General features: G+C 38.0%; 1 protein-coding gene across 2 annotated transcripts in view; it reads right to left on the reverse strand.

The window, feature by feature from the left end:
* Positions 1 to 16,137, reverse strand: part of agap3 (ArfGAP with GTPase domain, ankyrin repeat and PH domain 3) — a 187,706-nt gene that overhangs the window by 30,068 nt on the left and 141,501 nt on the right. For both annotated transcript variants that reach the window (XM_067378304.1, XM_067378303.1), the window contains exons 12-13: positions 11,938 to 12,090; positions 125 to 286 (exon numbers count right to left, since the gene is read on the reverse strand). In XM_067378304.1, the coding sequence (XP_067234405.1) occupies positions 125 to 286; positions 11,938 to 12,090 (315 nt within the window). The remainder of the gene's footprint in view (positions 1 to 124; positions 287 to 11,937; positions 12,091 to 16,137) is intronic.

Consider the following 16,137-nt stretch of genomic DNA (forward strand, 5'->3'; position numbering starts at 1 on the left):
AACCTACAACTGCAAAAACTGTTACTGACGCCTGAAATCTACTGGTGTTTATGTTGTTTTGTTAACTAATGAGACAGTGAGGTCATTTTTACAAATGACACAAACTTTTTTTTCATCTCTTTACCTTCATTCCCTGCAGAAAGCCCGTCTGGTTTGGTGATGCCCGTGCTCTTTTTCCGCCTGTGTTTCTTGCGGTTGGCATGAGGCGATGGCGGAGGCTCAAGTTTGGGACTGGTGGCGCTGCTCATGCCAGGGGCGGAGCTGAGAGGATCTGCCATCCCATTGGCTGGAGGAAGGAAAACAGACATGAAGTTCAGTCAACAGTCTCTTACCTGGCCCAATGATAAGTATTAATACGTTATTATTTAAATAATATATATGCACATTAAAAGGTTTCATTTTATATATATATATATATATATATAAATAATGTGTGTGACCCTGTACCCCAAAACTAGTCATAATGGGAATATTGGTAGCAATAGCCAACAATACATTGTATGGGTCAAAATTATCAATTTTTCTTTCATTTATGTTCCATGAAGATATCTTGTAAATTTCCTACCGTAAATATATAAAAAATTATTTTTGTAAGTAATATGCGTTGCAAAGGACTTCATTTTGACAGCTTTAAAGGTGATTTTCTCTATATTTTGATTCTTTTGCACCCTTAAGGCCTTTGCACACTGAGTCCGAAATTTTCGCATGCGTTTTTTCGTATTCGCAATCCTAAAAATTCGTCACGCACCGAGACCTTGCACACTGAGTCCGATGCGTATTAATGAATGCGTTGCGAAAAAAATCGCAAAACAAATCGCAAAACAATACAAAATGAAGTCTTCAAGCAGTGAGCACGATTAGTTGTCTCCTAGAGAAAAAGAAAGAGAAAATATTGGGTCTATTCAATCCCGAGATTGCATAGAGAGAAAGGAGAATTCACCTCATCAAGGAGCTGCGGGATTATCCGAGCGTTTCAAAGTTTACTTCAGGATGTCAGTGGCTCTGTTTGATGCTTTACTACTGGCACAATGTGTCTTCGGTCTCTTTGTATTCCTCACGTTGTTAGTCATTCAGTGCTGCTGTTTTGTGCTGTAGACGACGTGGATCAACTTGTCAGATGGCATTCTGGATTTTTGCATTCGCGTACGGTGGCTCTGAATTGTCAAAACGTCTCTCAAAATGCGTGCCACGGATGCGAAAAACGCAGAAAATCGAACCTGATCCGAATATTTTTTTGACGGACGAAAGTTTCGGAGGCAGTGTGCAAATGCGATTGACATAACGTGAGGTCGAATTTATTTTTAATAAATAAATATAAATATATGTGTGTGTGTATATTTATATATATATCAATATATATCAAAATAATAATAAAAACATGCACGTATTAATATTTGTATAAAAATGTATAATAATTAGTGCAGTCAAATTTATTAATCACGATTAATCGCATCTGACATAAAAGTTTGTATATATATATATATATATATATATATATATATATATATATATATATATATATATATATATATATATATATATATATATATATATATATATATATATATTTATTTTTGCCGTTTTTGCCTTTACTATGAAAGGACAGTTTGCAGACAGGAAGCAAAGTGGAAGAGAAAGAGGGAAATGGGATTGGATCGGGAAAGGTCCAGGAGCGGGGACTCAAACTCGGGTCGCCCAAAACACAACGGCGCTATATGTCGGTGCTACCCACAAGGCTATCGGCACCGACATACATCAAAATAAATTAAGAATTGTTTCGCATTATACTATATAATATTGTGTGTAAATATACATACAATCAATTCAGACAATAATACACAACAATAATACAAAAAACAAAAAGTTTTGGCTTTCTAGCAAAACACAAAACTGATCACATATTATGCTGTCAAACAGATTACATTTTTGCCTTAATTTTGGACCCTGGTTCCATCACACTTTACAGGGCAAGTGAAGATCCACAACTACTGAGAACAACAAGAGATGGACCACACCTTCGTTTCACCTCTATTAGCTTGACGAGAAGGGGACGTGCACGTGAGTAACAAATGATGATTTGGTCTTGCCCGAGGATCACTGCTGTAATGGGAGAGGCCACACAAGCATCCAAGCACAAAAGAGGTTGGGTTCGGTGTAAGGTGATTTTATATAAGTGATATTAACCTGCCGCTCCACGCCAGTGTGTTTCTGTGACGGGGCGACATGGTAAGAAAAGGGGGTGTCAGTAGGGAAGCCACGGCCATCTTTCTGAGCTTCATGACACTTCTACATCATTTTTGGGCGCCCTCGGGACACTATTACCCACAACCCCCCGACCAGCCCAGGGGCAGAAGGGCCCGGCAAAGTGGACCCCATATTGTTAGCGGCCCTCAGAAACACACTCGCACACACAGTGTGTCAGATGTGGGCAGCCTCCTCCATTGTCTTGGCATCAAAAGCTCATTGTAGTGTTGCAAACTCCATTCATCTCCACAGGCCTGGGGTGTATAAGAGTGTGTGCGCTTGTAAATGTGTGTGTGCGCGACAATGGTCGGGTCTGGGAGTGTCTGAAACCCGTGGAGCCAAATAACGCATATTCTAATGGCACCGACAACCATTAGCCTGTGTAGAACATTAGGCGTAATTTGGGGGTTTACCTTGAGGGATCTCTAGGCTAGTGTGCTCTTTAAAGAGAGAGAGATGGAGGCGCGCAGGGGGTACAGGAGGATAAACTACAGCCATCGAATCCGCCGTAGGCACAGATGAGTTTAGCGTGTAGCTAATGCTACCTTTAACACTTCAGTTTCCCTCCTACATTTCTGTACGGCTGCCGCTTCATCTGGTAAACCGATGCAATTTGTTGTTTTATTGATAAGACGCGGTTAATAATTATGATTGAGGTGTTTAATAAGAACAGCTTGATAATGAATAAATGATGAAGCGGAGGATTACTCAAATGCACTGTGGGATTTGAGCTTAATTACACATGGCAAGAGACAAATTAGAGGGTTTAACAATTAGCCCCGTTACACAATTACGATAATTCTCAATCAATATTGTTGCTTTATCTTTATCAAAGATCCACAAGAAAGATTTGTCCTAATGATAATGTTACAGCGGTATGCAATTTATAAATGTAAATTTGTAAATGGGTAGACGACGCATGAGATGTCTTTAAATCAATGTAAGGATTACAGGACCAAATTTATACATTTATATTTTAATTCATAAGGAAAAGTGTAGCTATTAAGGTATTTTCACCATAATAATCACCTTTTGCTGTAACTAGTTGATTGTAAGTGATACTGTGGTGTAATAAATGAATTTTTTACATACACAGGTTTATTTTGCTACCAAAGTGAGGACATTCCATAGGCGTAATGGTTTTTATACTGTACAAACTGTACATTTTATCCCCCTAACACTACCCCTACCCCTAAACCTACCCATCACAGAAAACTGTCTGCATTTTTACTTTTTTTAAAATTGTTTAGTATGTTTTTAAATCTATTTTAAATATGAGGACTCGTATGTCACTCATATTTCATGTTTACGCCGTAATATTGTGTCCTCATAAATCACAAAAACACGCACAGTATCTTAATAAGATATGGTATTATCTTATTTAATAGGTGACATGCACTTGAGTACAATCTGTCAATGTAATATTGTTTAATTGGTCAATGTTAACAATATTTCTATCAGTCACATAAAAAAAAAAATCATCAAATCATCTAATAAGCAGTAGCATAGAACTACCACTTAAGGCCTCTTTCTTAGCCCAAGATCACTATGTTTACCATAAGTGCCGTTTAGGCACTACAAAGCAGATATAGTGATATAAGCTGGCTGGAAACACGGCAGGTTGGCAGTTGATGCTTCATCACTGACTCTGTGTTCACCATTGATATTCATGACTTTAAAAGTCTGCTCACCCTCCCTCGTACTGAATGGCGGAGCGGCGCTCCCAGCTGCCACACACGTTGTGGCAGGGACGCGAACGTCTGTTTCAATTTCTACACTCCTCTTCCCAACAGCCCCCCTGGGACCAATCATTAGCTACAGCAGACAGCTGGGGGTAGAGGGCTTCTTGAGAATACTGTTCACACACGTACACACATGCAGAAGCTCTTGCACATACAAGCACACAAACACACACGCACTGAAGAGTGGCCATCAGCGGTTGTGACAGCAGTGGCATTGTGTGTGTAGGTGGAGGTTAACAGTGAAGGGCTGCCCTTGTCCCTCATACCAGACCTCAGATGAATCATCTGAATGTCTGTTTACAGAGTCATCGCTAAACAAAAAAAGTACCATGGTACAGCGATGACAATGCTAAGGTACGTGGTTACAAATGCAATGGTACTTAGTGTTATACCAGGGAACTGAAGCAAAATGATATGGTAATATGGTACCCTGATGTCCTTTTGTTATTTAGACTATATAATATTTATTTAAATTCAAATATAAAAGTAATAATAATAATGATTGTAATATATATATATATATATATATATATATATATATATATAAATATAATATTATTATTATTATAGACAATGTATCTTATTATTATAATAATATTGTAAAATAATAGTATGTATATATATATATATATACACACACACACATTTTTCTGTAATTAATCGGGATTAATCACACCTAACATTTAAGTTTTTAATATATTTTTATATTTGTAATAATAGTCTCCAAATTAATGTAGAAACAACATAAAGACAGTATATTTTAAATATTTGATCCAACAGGAATAAATGGAATAAAGAAATGAAATAAAGTTAACAAATATTTTACAGTCTTCACTGCATAAATTATAGATTAATCCTTATTAAAGCTACAAAAGTTATTCAGTCAAGAGCGGTGAGTGATTTTCTCTTTGTCTTTTATTCTTTGATTAACATTAATGGCACATACAGCAGCAGGTTTATTAGGCTGCTGTCACTTTAAAATCTGACGCACATGACACAGATCCAACACATATCTGATGTCCTCACTTACGGTCTCTTTACGGTCATTTAAGACTTTATATATATATATTAATAACATTTATTTAAAATCTAATATAAAAGTAATAAAGTAATATAACTGGTAGTATCCTCGAAAATAATTAACATTTATTTTCATTAGACATGATTAGATTGGTGAAAATTCACTTGAGTTCAATCTGTAAATTTAGACTGTTCAATTGGTCAGTTTTACCAATATTGACTTGTTATTGTCATAACAATAACATACTAGCTCCGAATGATTGAAAATCACCCTTTTCCCAAAAAAAATGTATAAAATAATATAAATATATATTTTTGGTGTGATGTTTTTTTTTTTAATGTTAGCCTCATGGAAACATTGCAAAATGCTAACATTGTAGGGCTACAAATGTAACAATGCTAATTACTCTCCAAGAAAATAAGAAACTCATTGTGTACTGCAAAAAACATATTCTGTCTTGTTTTCCAGTAAAAATATCTAAACTACTTATAATAGGATACATTTACTCAAGTTATTAGATATTAAGATTTCATGGACTGTATCTTGAATAAAAGTGTATTTTTTCTTTAACACACTGGCATATTTTTAAACATGTTTGTACTTAAAACAGGTGAAGCAAAAATACACTTGTAATAAGACAAATTCTTTGGAAAAAAAGTCTAAATATCTTATGCAGCGTTGCTTTAAATCATTTTCTTTGTACATTTATGTTAACATGAAAAAGACCCTAAGAAGTAATTTTTGCAATGCAAAGGTGAGGTAAGTTGAAGTATGCAAGGGATCAGAATCCATTTTCAGCCTAGTTTAGCTGGAACCGCTCTTCAGGTAACAGTAGGAATTAAGGTGGTCAGCTAACCTGCGATTAGCGACTGTTAGCATCCCCGCAGGAAACGGCACTTTACAACATGGTTCTGGAGACGAGGGCTGTGGGTGAGCACGGGACGATTGGAGGGTGTGAACAAAGAACATTAACTCATTTCTTAATAGCTCTCAATTTTTTCTTCCAAACGTACGTGAGGAGAAACTTCCAGTAGCTAATTCGAGAGCTAGCGGGTGCGGACGGTAATTTTGAGACATAGCTGACGACGCCCCCCTCCCTCCACTCCTACCCCTTGACACGGCAGCCGAGTGAGCAACCCCCGTCCGTAATCAATGGCAATGGCTGCAATTAATGATGAAAAAAGTGTGCAGAACACAATCACTACTTCCTTCTTATTATTGTCAATTAGAGTGCGCTAATCAAGGCATGGGCAGGCACACGCCGCTGCTCTCTCCAAACGAAATGTCAAACTTCATTACAGCCAAGAGCGGGGAATCAAACTCCCTGCGCTCACTGCCTCCTTGAGCTCCGCAGGGGAGAAGTCTTCTCCGCCCCTTAACGACGGCAGATTCCAGATTAGCGGCAAACCGCTAGACTACCTCAGCTGCTGCAGGCTAATCTACAGACTAACTGAACTAGCCTAAGTTTAACAATTTACACTTTTGGGATAATTCTATTAATATGAGATGACTCTATGCATGAAATGATCAACAGAATAAGAAAACCCAAGAAACTGCATAGTAACTTGCTATCAACCAATCAGAAAAATGTTGAAATAAGGATTATATTTATAATATGATCAACAGAGTAAGAAAATCACCTAGCAAACACAAAGAGCACCCTAGCAACTGATTATAACAACTGCAAAGCAACAAGCTAATAATCAATCAGAACAAATGTGAAAATGAAGATTATGTGCATACAATGATCAAAAGAGTAAAAAAATACCCTTGCAACCAACCAGAACACCCTAGCAATTGCAAAACATGCTATTACCAGAACAGATGCAGAAATGAGAATTTGTAGAGTAAGACAACTACATAACAACAACCCAGAACACCCTAGCAACTGCATAGCAACATGCTAACAACCAAATCAGAACAAATTTGGAAATGAGGATTATATGCATACTGTAGAATGATCAACATAGTAAAAAATGCCCTTGCAACCAACCAGAACACCCAAGCAACTGCAAAACAACATGCTAACAACCAAAACAGATGCATGCATACAACTACCTACTGTAGCAACCACCCAGAACACCCAAGCAACGTCCTAGTAACCACCTAGAACACCCTAGCAACTGCACAGCAACATGCTAAAAACCAAATCAGAACAAATTTGGAAATGAGGATTCTATGCATACTGTACAATGAACAACGGAGTAAGACAACTACCTAACAACCACCCAGAACACCCAAGCAACGCCCTAGCAACAACACAGCAACATGCTAGCAAGCAATCAGAACAAATGTGGAAATGAGGATTCTATCCATAAAATGATCAACAACAGAAATCACAGAGAAAACACCCATAAAACCCTAGCAACCTCTTAGAACACCTAATTTAGCAACACCCTAGCAACCACCCAGAACACCCCAGCAATTGCATAGCAACATGCTAACCAGCAATCAAAACAAATGTGGAAATGAGGATTATATCAACAGAGTAAAAAACCAACTGGCAACCACCCAGAACACCCTAGCAATGCCATAGCAACCACCCAGACCACCCTAGCAATGCCCTAGCAACTGTACAATGATCAACGGAGTAAGACAACTACCTAACAACCATCCAGAACACCCAAGCAACGCCTTAGCAACAACACAGCATCATGCTAGCAACCAATCAGAACAAATGTTGAAATGCGGATTCTATCCATAAAATGTTCAACAGATTAAGAAGTCACCAAGCAAACACCCATAACACCCTAGCAACACATTATTTAGCAACACCCTAGCAACCACCCAGAACACCCTAGCAATTGCATAGCAATATGCTAACAAACAATCAGAACAAATGTGGAAATTAGGATTCTATCAACGGAGTAAGAAAACCAACCAGCAACAACCCAGAACACCCTAGCAACCACCCAGATAACCCTAGCAACTGCATAGCAACATGCTAACAACCAATCAGAACAATTGTGGAAATGAAGATTCTATGCACACAATAATCAACAGAGTAAGAAAGCAACCACCTAGAACACACCAGCTACTGCATTTTCTGAAAATGTAAAACTCTAGTTGCTTTATAAAACTATACAAAACAAAACACTGGCTAAGTACACTAGATAACTAAGACATGGTGAGAATACAATTCCATAACACACACTCTTATCTTATGAGGGATATCTAGCATGTACGGCACAAAATATAACTAAGAGAAGAGTGAGGATTTAATCAAAAGAATCAGTATTCAGAGGCTGTAGCGATGAGGAGCTCTCCTTATCCAGCGCAGCCTTATAAATGAGAACAACACTTGCATCATATGGAAATAGTTACTGGGTTGAGATGCATGTGATTGTTTGAGGATATTATCAATCTACTGATGCTCATCTCAACAGCCTTGATCTGTTGGTTGACCTCCAACCCTTGACAAGGATAATGGCATGATTAGGGCTTGGTTAAGATCTATTTACCACCTAAAAAGGCATCAAAGGTGAATTTGCGTAAAACATTCCTGATGATTCACAGATACATGTCGTTCTAAACCTGTATACCCTTATTTTTTCTATGGGACACAAAAGAAGAAAAAAAATGTGTTTTTTTCTTCCATACAATGAAAGTCAGTGAGGCCCAATAATGTTTTGGATACCAGTGTATGAATAAAAACAGTTGGAATATTTTTAAGTATCTTCTTTTGTTCAGTACAGTTCAAAAGTTTAGGGGTCAGTAAGATTTTTTTTTTTTATAGAAATTAATATTTTTAATCAGTGAGGATGGAGTAAATTGATCAATAGTGACAGTAAAGACATTTATAATGTAACAAAATATATAAATGCTGTTCTTTTGAATATTTTCCAACATTGATTATATTAATAAATGTTTCTTGAGCAGTAAATCAGCACATTAAAATGATTTCTGAATGATCATGTGACACTGAAGACTGGAGTAATGATGCTGAAAATTCAACTTTGCATCACAGAAATAAATTACATTTTAACATATATTAAAACAGAAAACAATTATTTTAAATTGTAATAATATTTCACAATATTACGTTTTTTACTGTATTTTTAATCAAATAAATGCAGCCTTGGAAAGCAGAAAAAAATTTGCAAAAACGTTCAAAAACGACCCCAAACTTTTGAAAGGTAATGTACATTATGTCTCTAAATTAAGCAAAGGCGCAAAAAAATCATAAAAAGAAAAACAAATTCTATGTTAACTCACTAGTGGGGATAAACAATGTATCACTAACATTTTTTTTTTTTTTTTTTTTTTTGCAATAATAAAAAATAATAGTTGATAATAAATATTGGCCGATACTCGAAATTTCATTAAGCATGCTGCATTAAGCATTTGATTAAATTTCATTTAGCTAAACGTAATTTATCATAATTATATTTATTTTTCTATACTGCAAATTTAAATATTCAGTATTGTTATTGCCTAAATTCACTTAAATCTAAATGAATTTAATTTATTTCAACAAAATAGCATAGAATCAGCCACAACATGATATTAAGTATCATGATTTTTTTTTATATTAAATTAAGTAAATTCTAAAGAACGACGGCAACACAGAAAAGAAAACCTGCTAAAGAAAAACACGCTGAAATCTTAGGCCCAATAAATGAGGTTTGCTCTAGGTGTGCGCTTTCTGAAGATCTTTGATATAAAACTCTATTATCTCTATTATGACCTGTAAAGCTATAATGCTCTCAGTAAACGCAAGAACCGAGAGGCTGATGGGTAACAGGTCATAGAGAAAATGCATCCACCAAATCCTGATACAGCTAAAAGTCTGAGTATGTGTGCTTGTGTGTGACAATAACTATTTTACACCAGGGCCTAATGAAGTGCTTTGCCTCACACACACACACAAACACACACGCATATGCAGCTCATTCCGTGGCTACGGCCGCTTTGAGTAATTCTGCTTTAGGATGTGGAGCTGATGGGTGTAGACGGGGGGCCGATGGCGGAGCGGGGCTGAAATTGATTGTTCGACAAACGGAGACGAGCAGAGAAGGGCGAGTGTCGCGCGGCGTCGTGTTCTGTCTGCGACACCACGGGGCCACACGGCGGGGCCTCCATTTTGCTCGTAAAGAGCGCTCTTTAAACTAGCGGGGCCCCTGGGACCCTAACAGAAGGAGGGGGGGAGGAGAGAAAGAGAGAGAGAGGGCGAGAGACAAAAACAGAGAGGGCGAGAGAGTGAGGGCGGGGGGGGGAGAAACAGAGCAGCCGCTAATGAGAACGACGAGTGCGCAAACATGCATGGAAATGACTGTTATTCTGTTGATGTGCATTTAAGTGCTTTTTTACTGCCAGCCGACAAAGAGAGGGAAATAACCAGTGATGAATGTTGTCCCCGTAAAGCATTCATTTTCCAACGCGGGAGGGGAAAAAAAGAAGTAGTGAAGATGGGGGGAAAATGTGCAGCGTTGTTACGCCTGGCAAATATATTATTTGACTTCACTCAAGTGCACTGACAGGATGAGGAGAGAAAGAGAGAGAGAGAGGACGGGCGAGGTGGAGAAACTATTTGGGGGGCACTGCTGCAGCGGGTGGCAAGACCAGAGTTACGATCAAAGCCGCAATTACCGAATTATCCTGATTAGCGATTGGCTTGTTAACAGCACAACCACTGACACAAGTGATAAACAAAAGTGCCACAGTTTCTACAGTGACCGCTAATACAATGGTAAAATCATATTGGACCAATAACTTTAACAGATTAGAAACCTTTAGAACCTTTATCCCAATCAAACAGTATTTACCTGATGAAACGGAAGTAGAGACAGATCTTTTCTACCATTTTGTGACGTGAAAGGATTATCGGAAAAGAAAAAATGTAGGGCGAGACTACAGGTTGTTGATGGGATTTTGAGATATGAGCATTGCATTTAAAAGTGGAAGTAGATGAACGCGAGCTTGCATGGATGGGGTTTAAGAGGACTAAATGATTGGAGAAATCCTACATATGTCACAAGAGAGAAGTCTGTCATTTTCACTTGAAGGCCAAGTTATGGAAAAATTGTAAAAATTATATATGCATGAATAAATTGTCCAGAAAAAGGTCTATAACATGCATTTAGAAAACTGATACAACTGATGCAAATTTAAATAGCATAAGCTAAAGAATATTCCCCTAATGAAATTTCACCACATAATCATAGTTTTTGGCAGAATTTCATAATTTCTACACAATTACTTTTGCTAATTGCTGTAAAATCGTGATAAATATAGGATATTCTTCAAAAAGTGTAGGTTTACAGAATCTTTTTGTCATTTTAATACTTTTGTGATGACAATGGCAGCTGATAGGGGCAGTCATGGCCTAATGGTTAGAAAGTCCGACTGGTAACCTGAAGGTTGCGGGTTCGATTCTCAATAATGGCAGGAAAATGATTGAGGTGCCCTTGAGGTAGGCACCTAACCCCCAATCACTCGCCAGGCACCACAGCAAAATAGTTGCCCACTGCTCCGGGTGTCTGTGTTCACTACTCCTAATCTGTGTGCACTAAACAGCCTGATAACACTTTAGTATGGGGAACAATTCTCACTTTTAACTAGCTGCTTAATAGCTTGCATATTGGCTGTTTATTAGTACTTATAAAGCACATATTAATGCTTTATTCTGCAAGACCATATTCTACATCCCATAATCCTACCCAATACCTAAACTTAAACAATACAACAACTACCTTACTAACTATTAATAAGCAGTAAATTAGGAGCTTATTGAGGCAAAAGAAGTAGTAGTTAATTCTGAATATGTGTTCCCCCAAACTAAAGTGTTACCAACAGCCTAAATACTAAAGTATTTGGCTGATTATCATGGTATAATATGTTGGGCATACTAAAAACAAATTAATAAAATGCAGAGATGCAAGTCGCCCAGAACTTATCAACATTAAAACGAGACTGAAATGCTCCTCTGACCTGCCGTGGTGCTGATAACTGCCTCGCTCCACTGTTCTGCACTGGACACAGAGAACGACCGCTGGTGCATCCCCTCTTTACTAGTCCCCAAAGCCACACCGGCCGCAGAGCCTCCGGACTGAAGGGAACTGCTGCTGTTAGAGTGAGGAGTGCCTGACAAAAGAGAGAAGAGAGAGAGAGAGAGATTCGGTTAGACAGACATTCAAATCACATCTCATAGTGCTGAGAAGTTACTTAGCACACAGATGCAGGTGAGATTCTACAGCCTAGTGCTCATGCAGGGGACCCAAGATGTTTTATCCATCTCTTCTCCGCATAATTTTTGGTACACTTGTATACATTGGTATTCCAATGTATACAAGTATTGCTGGAGCTCAAAAAATGGATAATGGTGCTAGCAACATCAAGGTCATAGGTTTGATTCCCAGGGAAAGCATGATAACTGATAAAATGTGTACCTTGAATACAAATAAGTCACTTTGAGAGAAATGTAACTGTATACTGTAGTACTAAATGACTATCATATTCAATTACTATGGTATTTGCATGACTTGCAAAGGAATGATCCCACTGTAGTTCATGATTGGCTAATATAGGCTACTTAACAAAAATTCACCAGGGCAAGCATAGTTTCTGCCCAAAACACGATGGTTACCCTTAATGTAAATCATATTTTATTTCATAAATCAATACTACCATAGTAAATATAACAACATTTGCAAAAATTAACATTACTATAGTAAAACCGTGGTACTTTTTTAGTCAATAAAATTGAATAAAGCCAATCAGCAAACAAATACAAAACAGCTATTTTGCTTTAGATAAGATGAGAACCATATAGTATCAACCTGTAGGCAGAACTAAAGAAGTTGCGGTAAATATTTCTCGTCACCGCATTTGTCTCTTCGTAATACATGAGCAGTCAGCGCCTCACCCCGTCTCCCTACCCTGCTCCCTCTGCGTTTCTGCCAGTAATTAGCCCTTAATTAACAAGATACACTCGGAACGGTAATTAGCTCTCCCCCACTCTCCGCCTGACACATCCATCTCTCCCGGCGGTGGCGGCTGTGCTGACGGCCCTCCCTGGCTTCAATCAGCGGATGCCCCGCGTTGGGCGCCAATTCACCGGCCTGGCCGGGTCGCATGGGGTCCTCTCCTCCTGTTCTTGAAAAACAGGCTCCCTGCTTGATAGAGATTGAGGCTAATATTTAATTCTCTGAATTCGAGGCTCAAGGTCAGGTTTAGATGGATACCTAGGTAATTATTTTTCTTAGCCAGTTTCTTCTTTAAGATCCAACAATGTTTTCGGTTCCTTCAATGCTAGTTCATTTTTTTTTTTTTTTTTAAATTTGGTTTTATATTGCCTTTAGCCTACTCTTAGTAAAATGTTTAAAGAACAGCACTTACTAAAATTACATTTTGTAATGTGCTGTTTTATGATTTTTCCCCCCACATCAGTTGCTCCTGAGGCTTTAAAGAAACATCAGTCTGCAGATATAATCTATGCTATGCAGCAGCTATTCTATGAAAAAAAATCAGCTCACTTAAATGTGGCATCAGAACACATAGGAATGATTTCTTAAGTGTTCATGTAAACTGTATCACAAAAATAGAAATCCATTTAAAAGTTTTACCCACATGCACATCAACAAAACACCAGTTAACAGTTTAACACAAACCCTGTGCACTACTAACTCTAGCAAAAGCTCACGGAAAACATTGATATTTTATTTACTAGGCTGTAATGCATTTCACAGTGGGACTAAACTTTTCTCTGTTGTTTTTCGCTTTATGCAATTTTGCCTTTTTCTTCGAGACGTTTCCTTCGCTCCCCTCCCTCCTCAGCGCTGATTTGGAGCATGCTAATTTAGCAAGTACTCCACAGCGTGAGGTTGAAGCTCTATCGCTCTCTCCCTGCAAGAGACGCCCTTCCCCTATGGGGACCGCAAGATTAATATTCTCGCACCCAACAAGATAATTACTGATACTAATTAGACATGATTATGTGAATTTGATACACTTATTACTCTCGCTAATGGTTAGGACGCATTAGGCTAACAAGAGTCTGTTCTTCGCAGTTTACTTTAGCGCCTGGCAAAAAAACGCCTTGACACAATCAGTAGTAATTCGTGAGTAATTGAAAGAATAGAGGGTTATTCTTATATTTGTCTGTTCTGAGACATGTAATCACCACAGTATTGTTGAAGAGAAGATTTTATTAATTCTGTCATAATATTGCTCCTGACTAGATCCCTCACCAATGAATTCAGACGCCGTTATTACTTGGATCAATGCAGAATGATATTGGCATCCTGCAGAAGAGGTAATTATTGTTTTAGAGCAAATTGCTTATGAACTGTGTATTCATAAACCTATTGGAGTATCAGTTATGTTCCTTTAATGCTCATGAAAACCTGCGGCAATGTACTTAAACAAGATATACGCCACTAACTGATGACTGAACAACACTGCAGACTAAAATATGGATATATATATATTATTTTATAATTATTAAATGTATTATTATATATTTTTATATACTTACATATAACAAAATGTAATAATATAAAATATTATATATAAAAAATAAAATAAATATTATAATATTGTTATACTAAACTGTAGTACCATCACAAATTGATGCCAATATTTAATTTGACTTCTGTTATAAACTGGACAACAATTAAATGAATCAACAGTAGTGTCGTTGCATAAGAAAAAGTAATAGAGTCTATTAGCCATTTAGTCAGAACTGCAAAAAAGCAATTCAGTTCAGATTTAAGGCCAACATGTCTCGAAATCGACTAAACAAAACGACAGCCCAATATTCTCTTACTACAAAACTCTGTTTAACTCTTCAAAGACATAATGCCACACTCCTGTTATTTATGATTTTATTTTACTCTCTCTGTCTAGGCTGGTGCGAAAAAAAAAAAAGAAGACAAAATAAGCCCCTAACCATGCCTCATCTCCATCAAGAATTCAACAATCATCACTAATTGTCAAATTTGATGCTAATGATTGATGAATTAAACATGTCTCCATCAATTAGTCCCCAGAGAACAATTCTGCATAAAAAGGGGATAATGCAATTACAATGTGGAGAAAATCAGAGGAGAGTGCAGGGCAGAAACTGTACACAAGATCTCCTGCCACTTCACACACGTGCCGAGAGTGACACGATGTGCGGCTGCGGAGTTAGAGGTGACCATGAGCATGTCTGGGGGGCATAGTCTCACAAACACACATAGTTGAGTCAAAAGTCTCTGGGACATTTTCAAAATTCTGTTTGTTTGCATGATTGTGGCTTAATCGATGGAGTAGGTTTGGGGCAACTGATTCTGATCATCTGCTCAACTGACAAAACACCCCAGTAACCACCGAGAACACCCTAGCAACCACATAGCAACAACCTGGTAACCACACACAACACCTAAGCATCATGGTAGTGAATTTAGCACACAAAACACAACTAAATAAATAAATGAATGAATAAATGTAATAATCTATCTATCTATCTATCCATCCATCCATCCATCCGTTTATCTATCAAGCTATTTTTGCAGTTCTGTTTAGTGCCCCTAGTGTCCAAAAAACGGCACTCCACACCTTTAAAAGCAAACGTTTCACAGTCAAGAATCTTGATGATTATGTGCTTTGATTGTTCTTTTGAGCAAGTACGTAACAAATGGTCAAATCATTATGGGATCACGCCTAGAAAAAACATCTAAATGTCCTTTGCACTTTTCTTGCTATCTGTACACGCTATTAGGCTAAGTATTAGGGTCCTAGTGAAGGGAGGCCTGAGGTTGTGGTGTTAAGTAGAGGCGATGGATTAGCAGGGGGTGGTGATGATTTCTCCTCATCTCTCCTCGTTTCTCTCGCCGAGCGCTGTCAGATGGCTGATGAGCCGTGGAGCGAGCCCTGACCCTCTGAGCCGCCGCTGCCATTATATACAAGTGCGGAGATAATGAAGCATCCATGCTAATGTCGAAGGGAGGGCGGGGGAGGGGTCAGGATGGGGGGGGGTTGTTAGATCATCTGCTGTTCAGGTCAAAGTGAAACAGCACTGCGACACCCTTACAAACTGACAGCTGCCTGGATGAACCACCTCGGAGTGGATTTCTGTGACTTGGAAAGACATACAGATTACATTGTGTTCGTTTGCATAAACAGCAACGATCTCGCTGTCGACATTTG

Source organism: Chanodichthys erythropterus, chromosome 23, assembly GCF_024489055.1.
Source record: "Chanodichthys erythropterus isolate Z2021 chromosome 23, ASM2448905v1, whole genome shotgun sequence".
Taxonomy (NCBI): Eukaryota; Metazoa; Chordata; class Actinopteri; order Cypriniformes; family Xenocyprididae; genus Chanodichthys; species Chanodichthys erythropterus.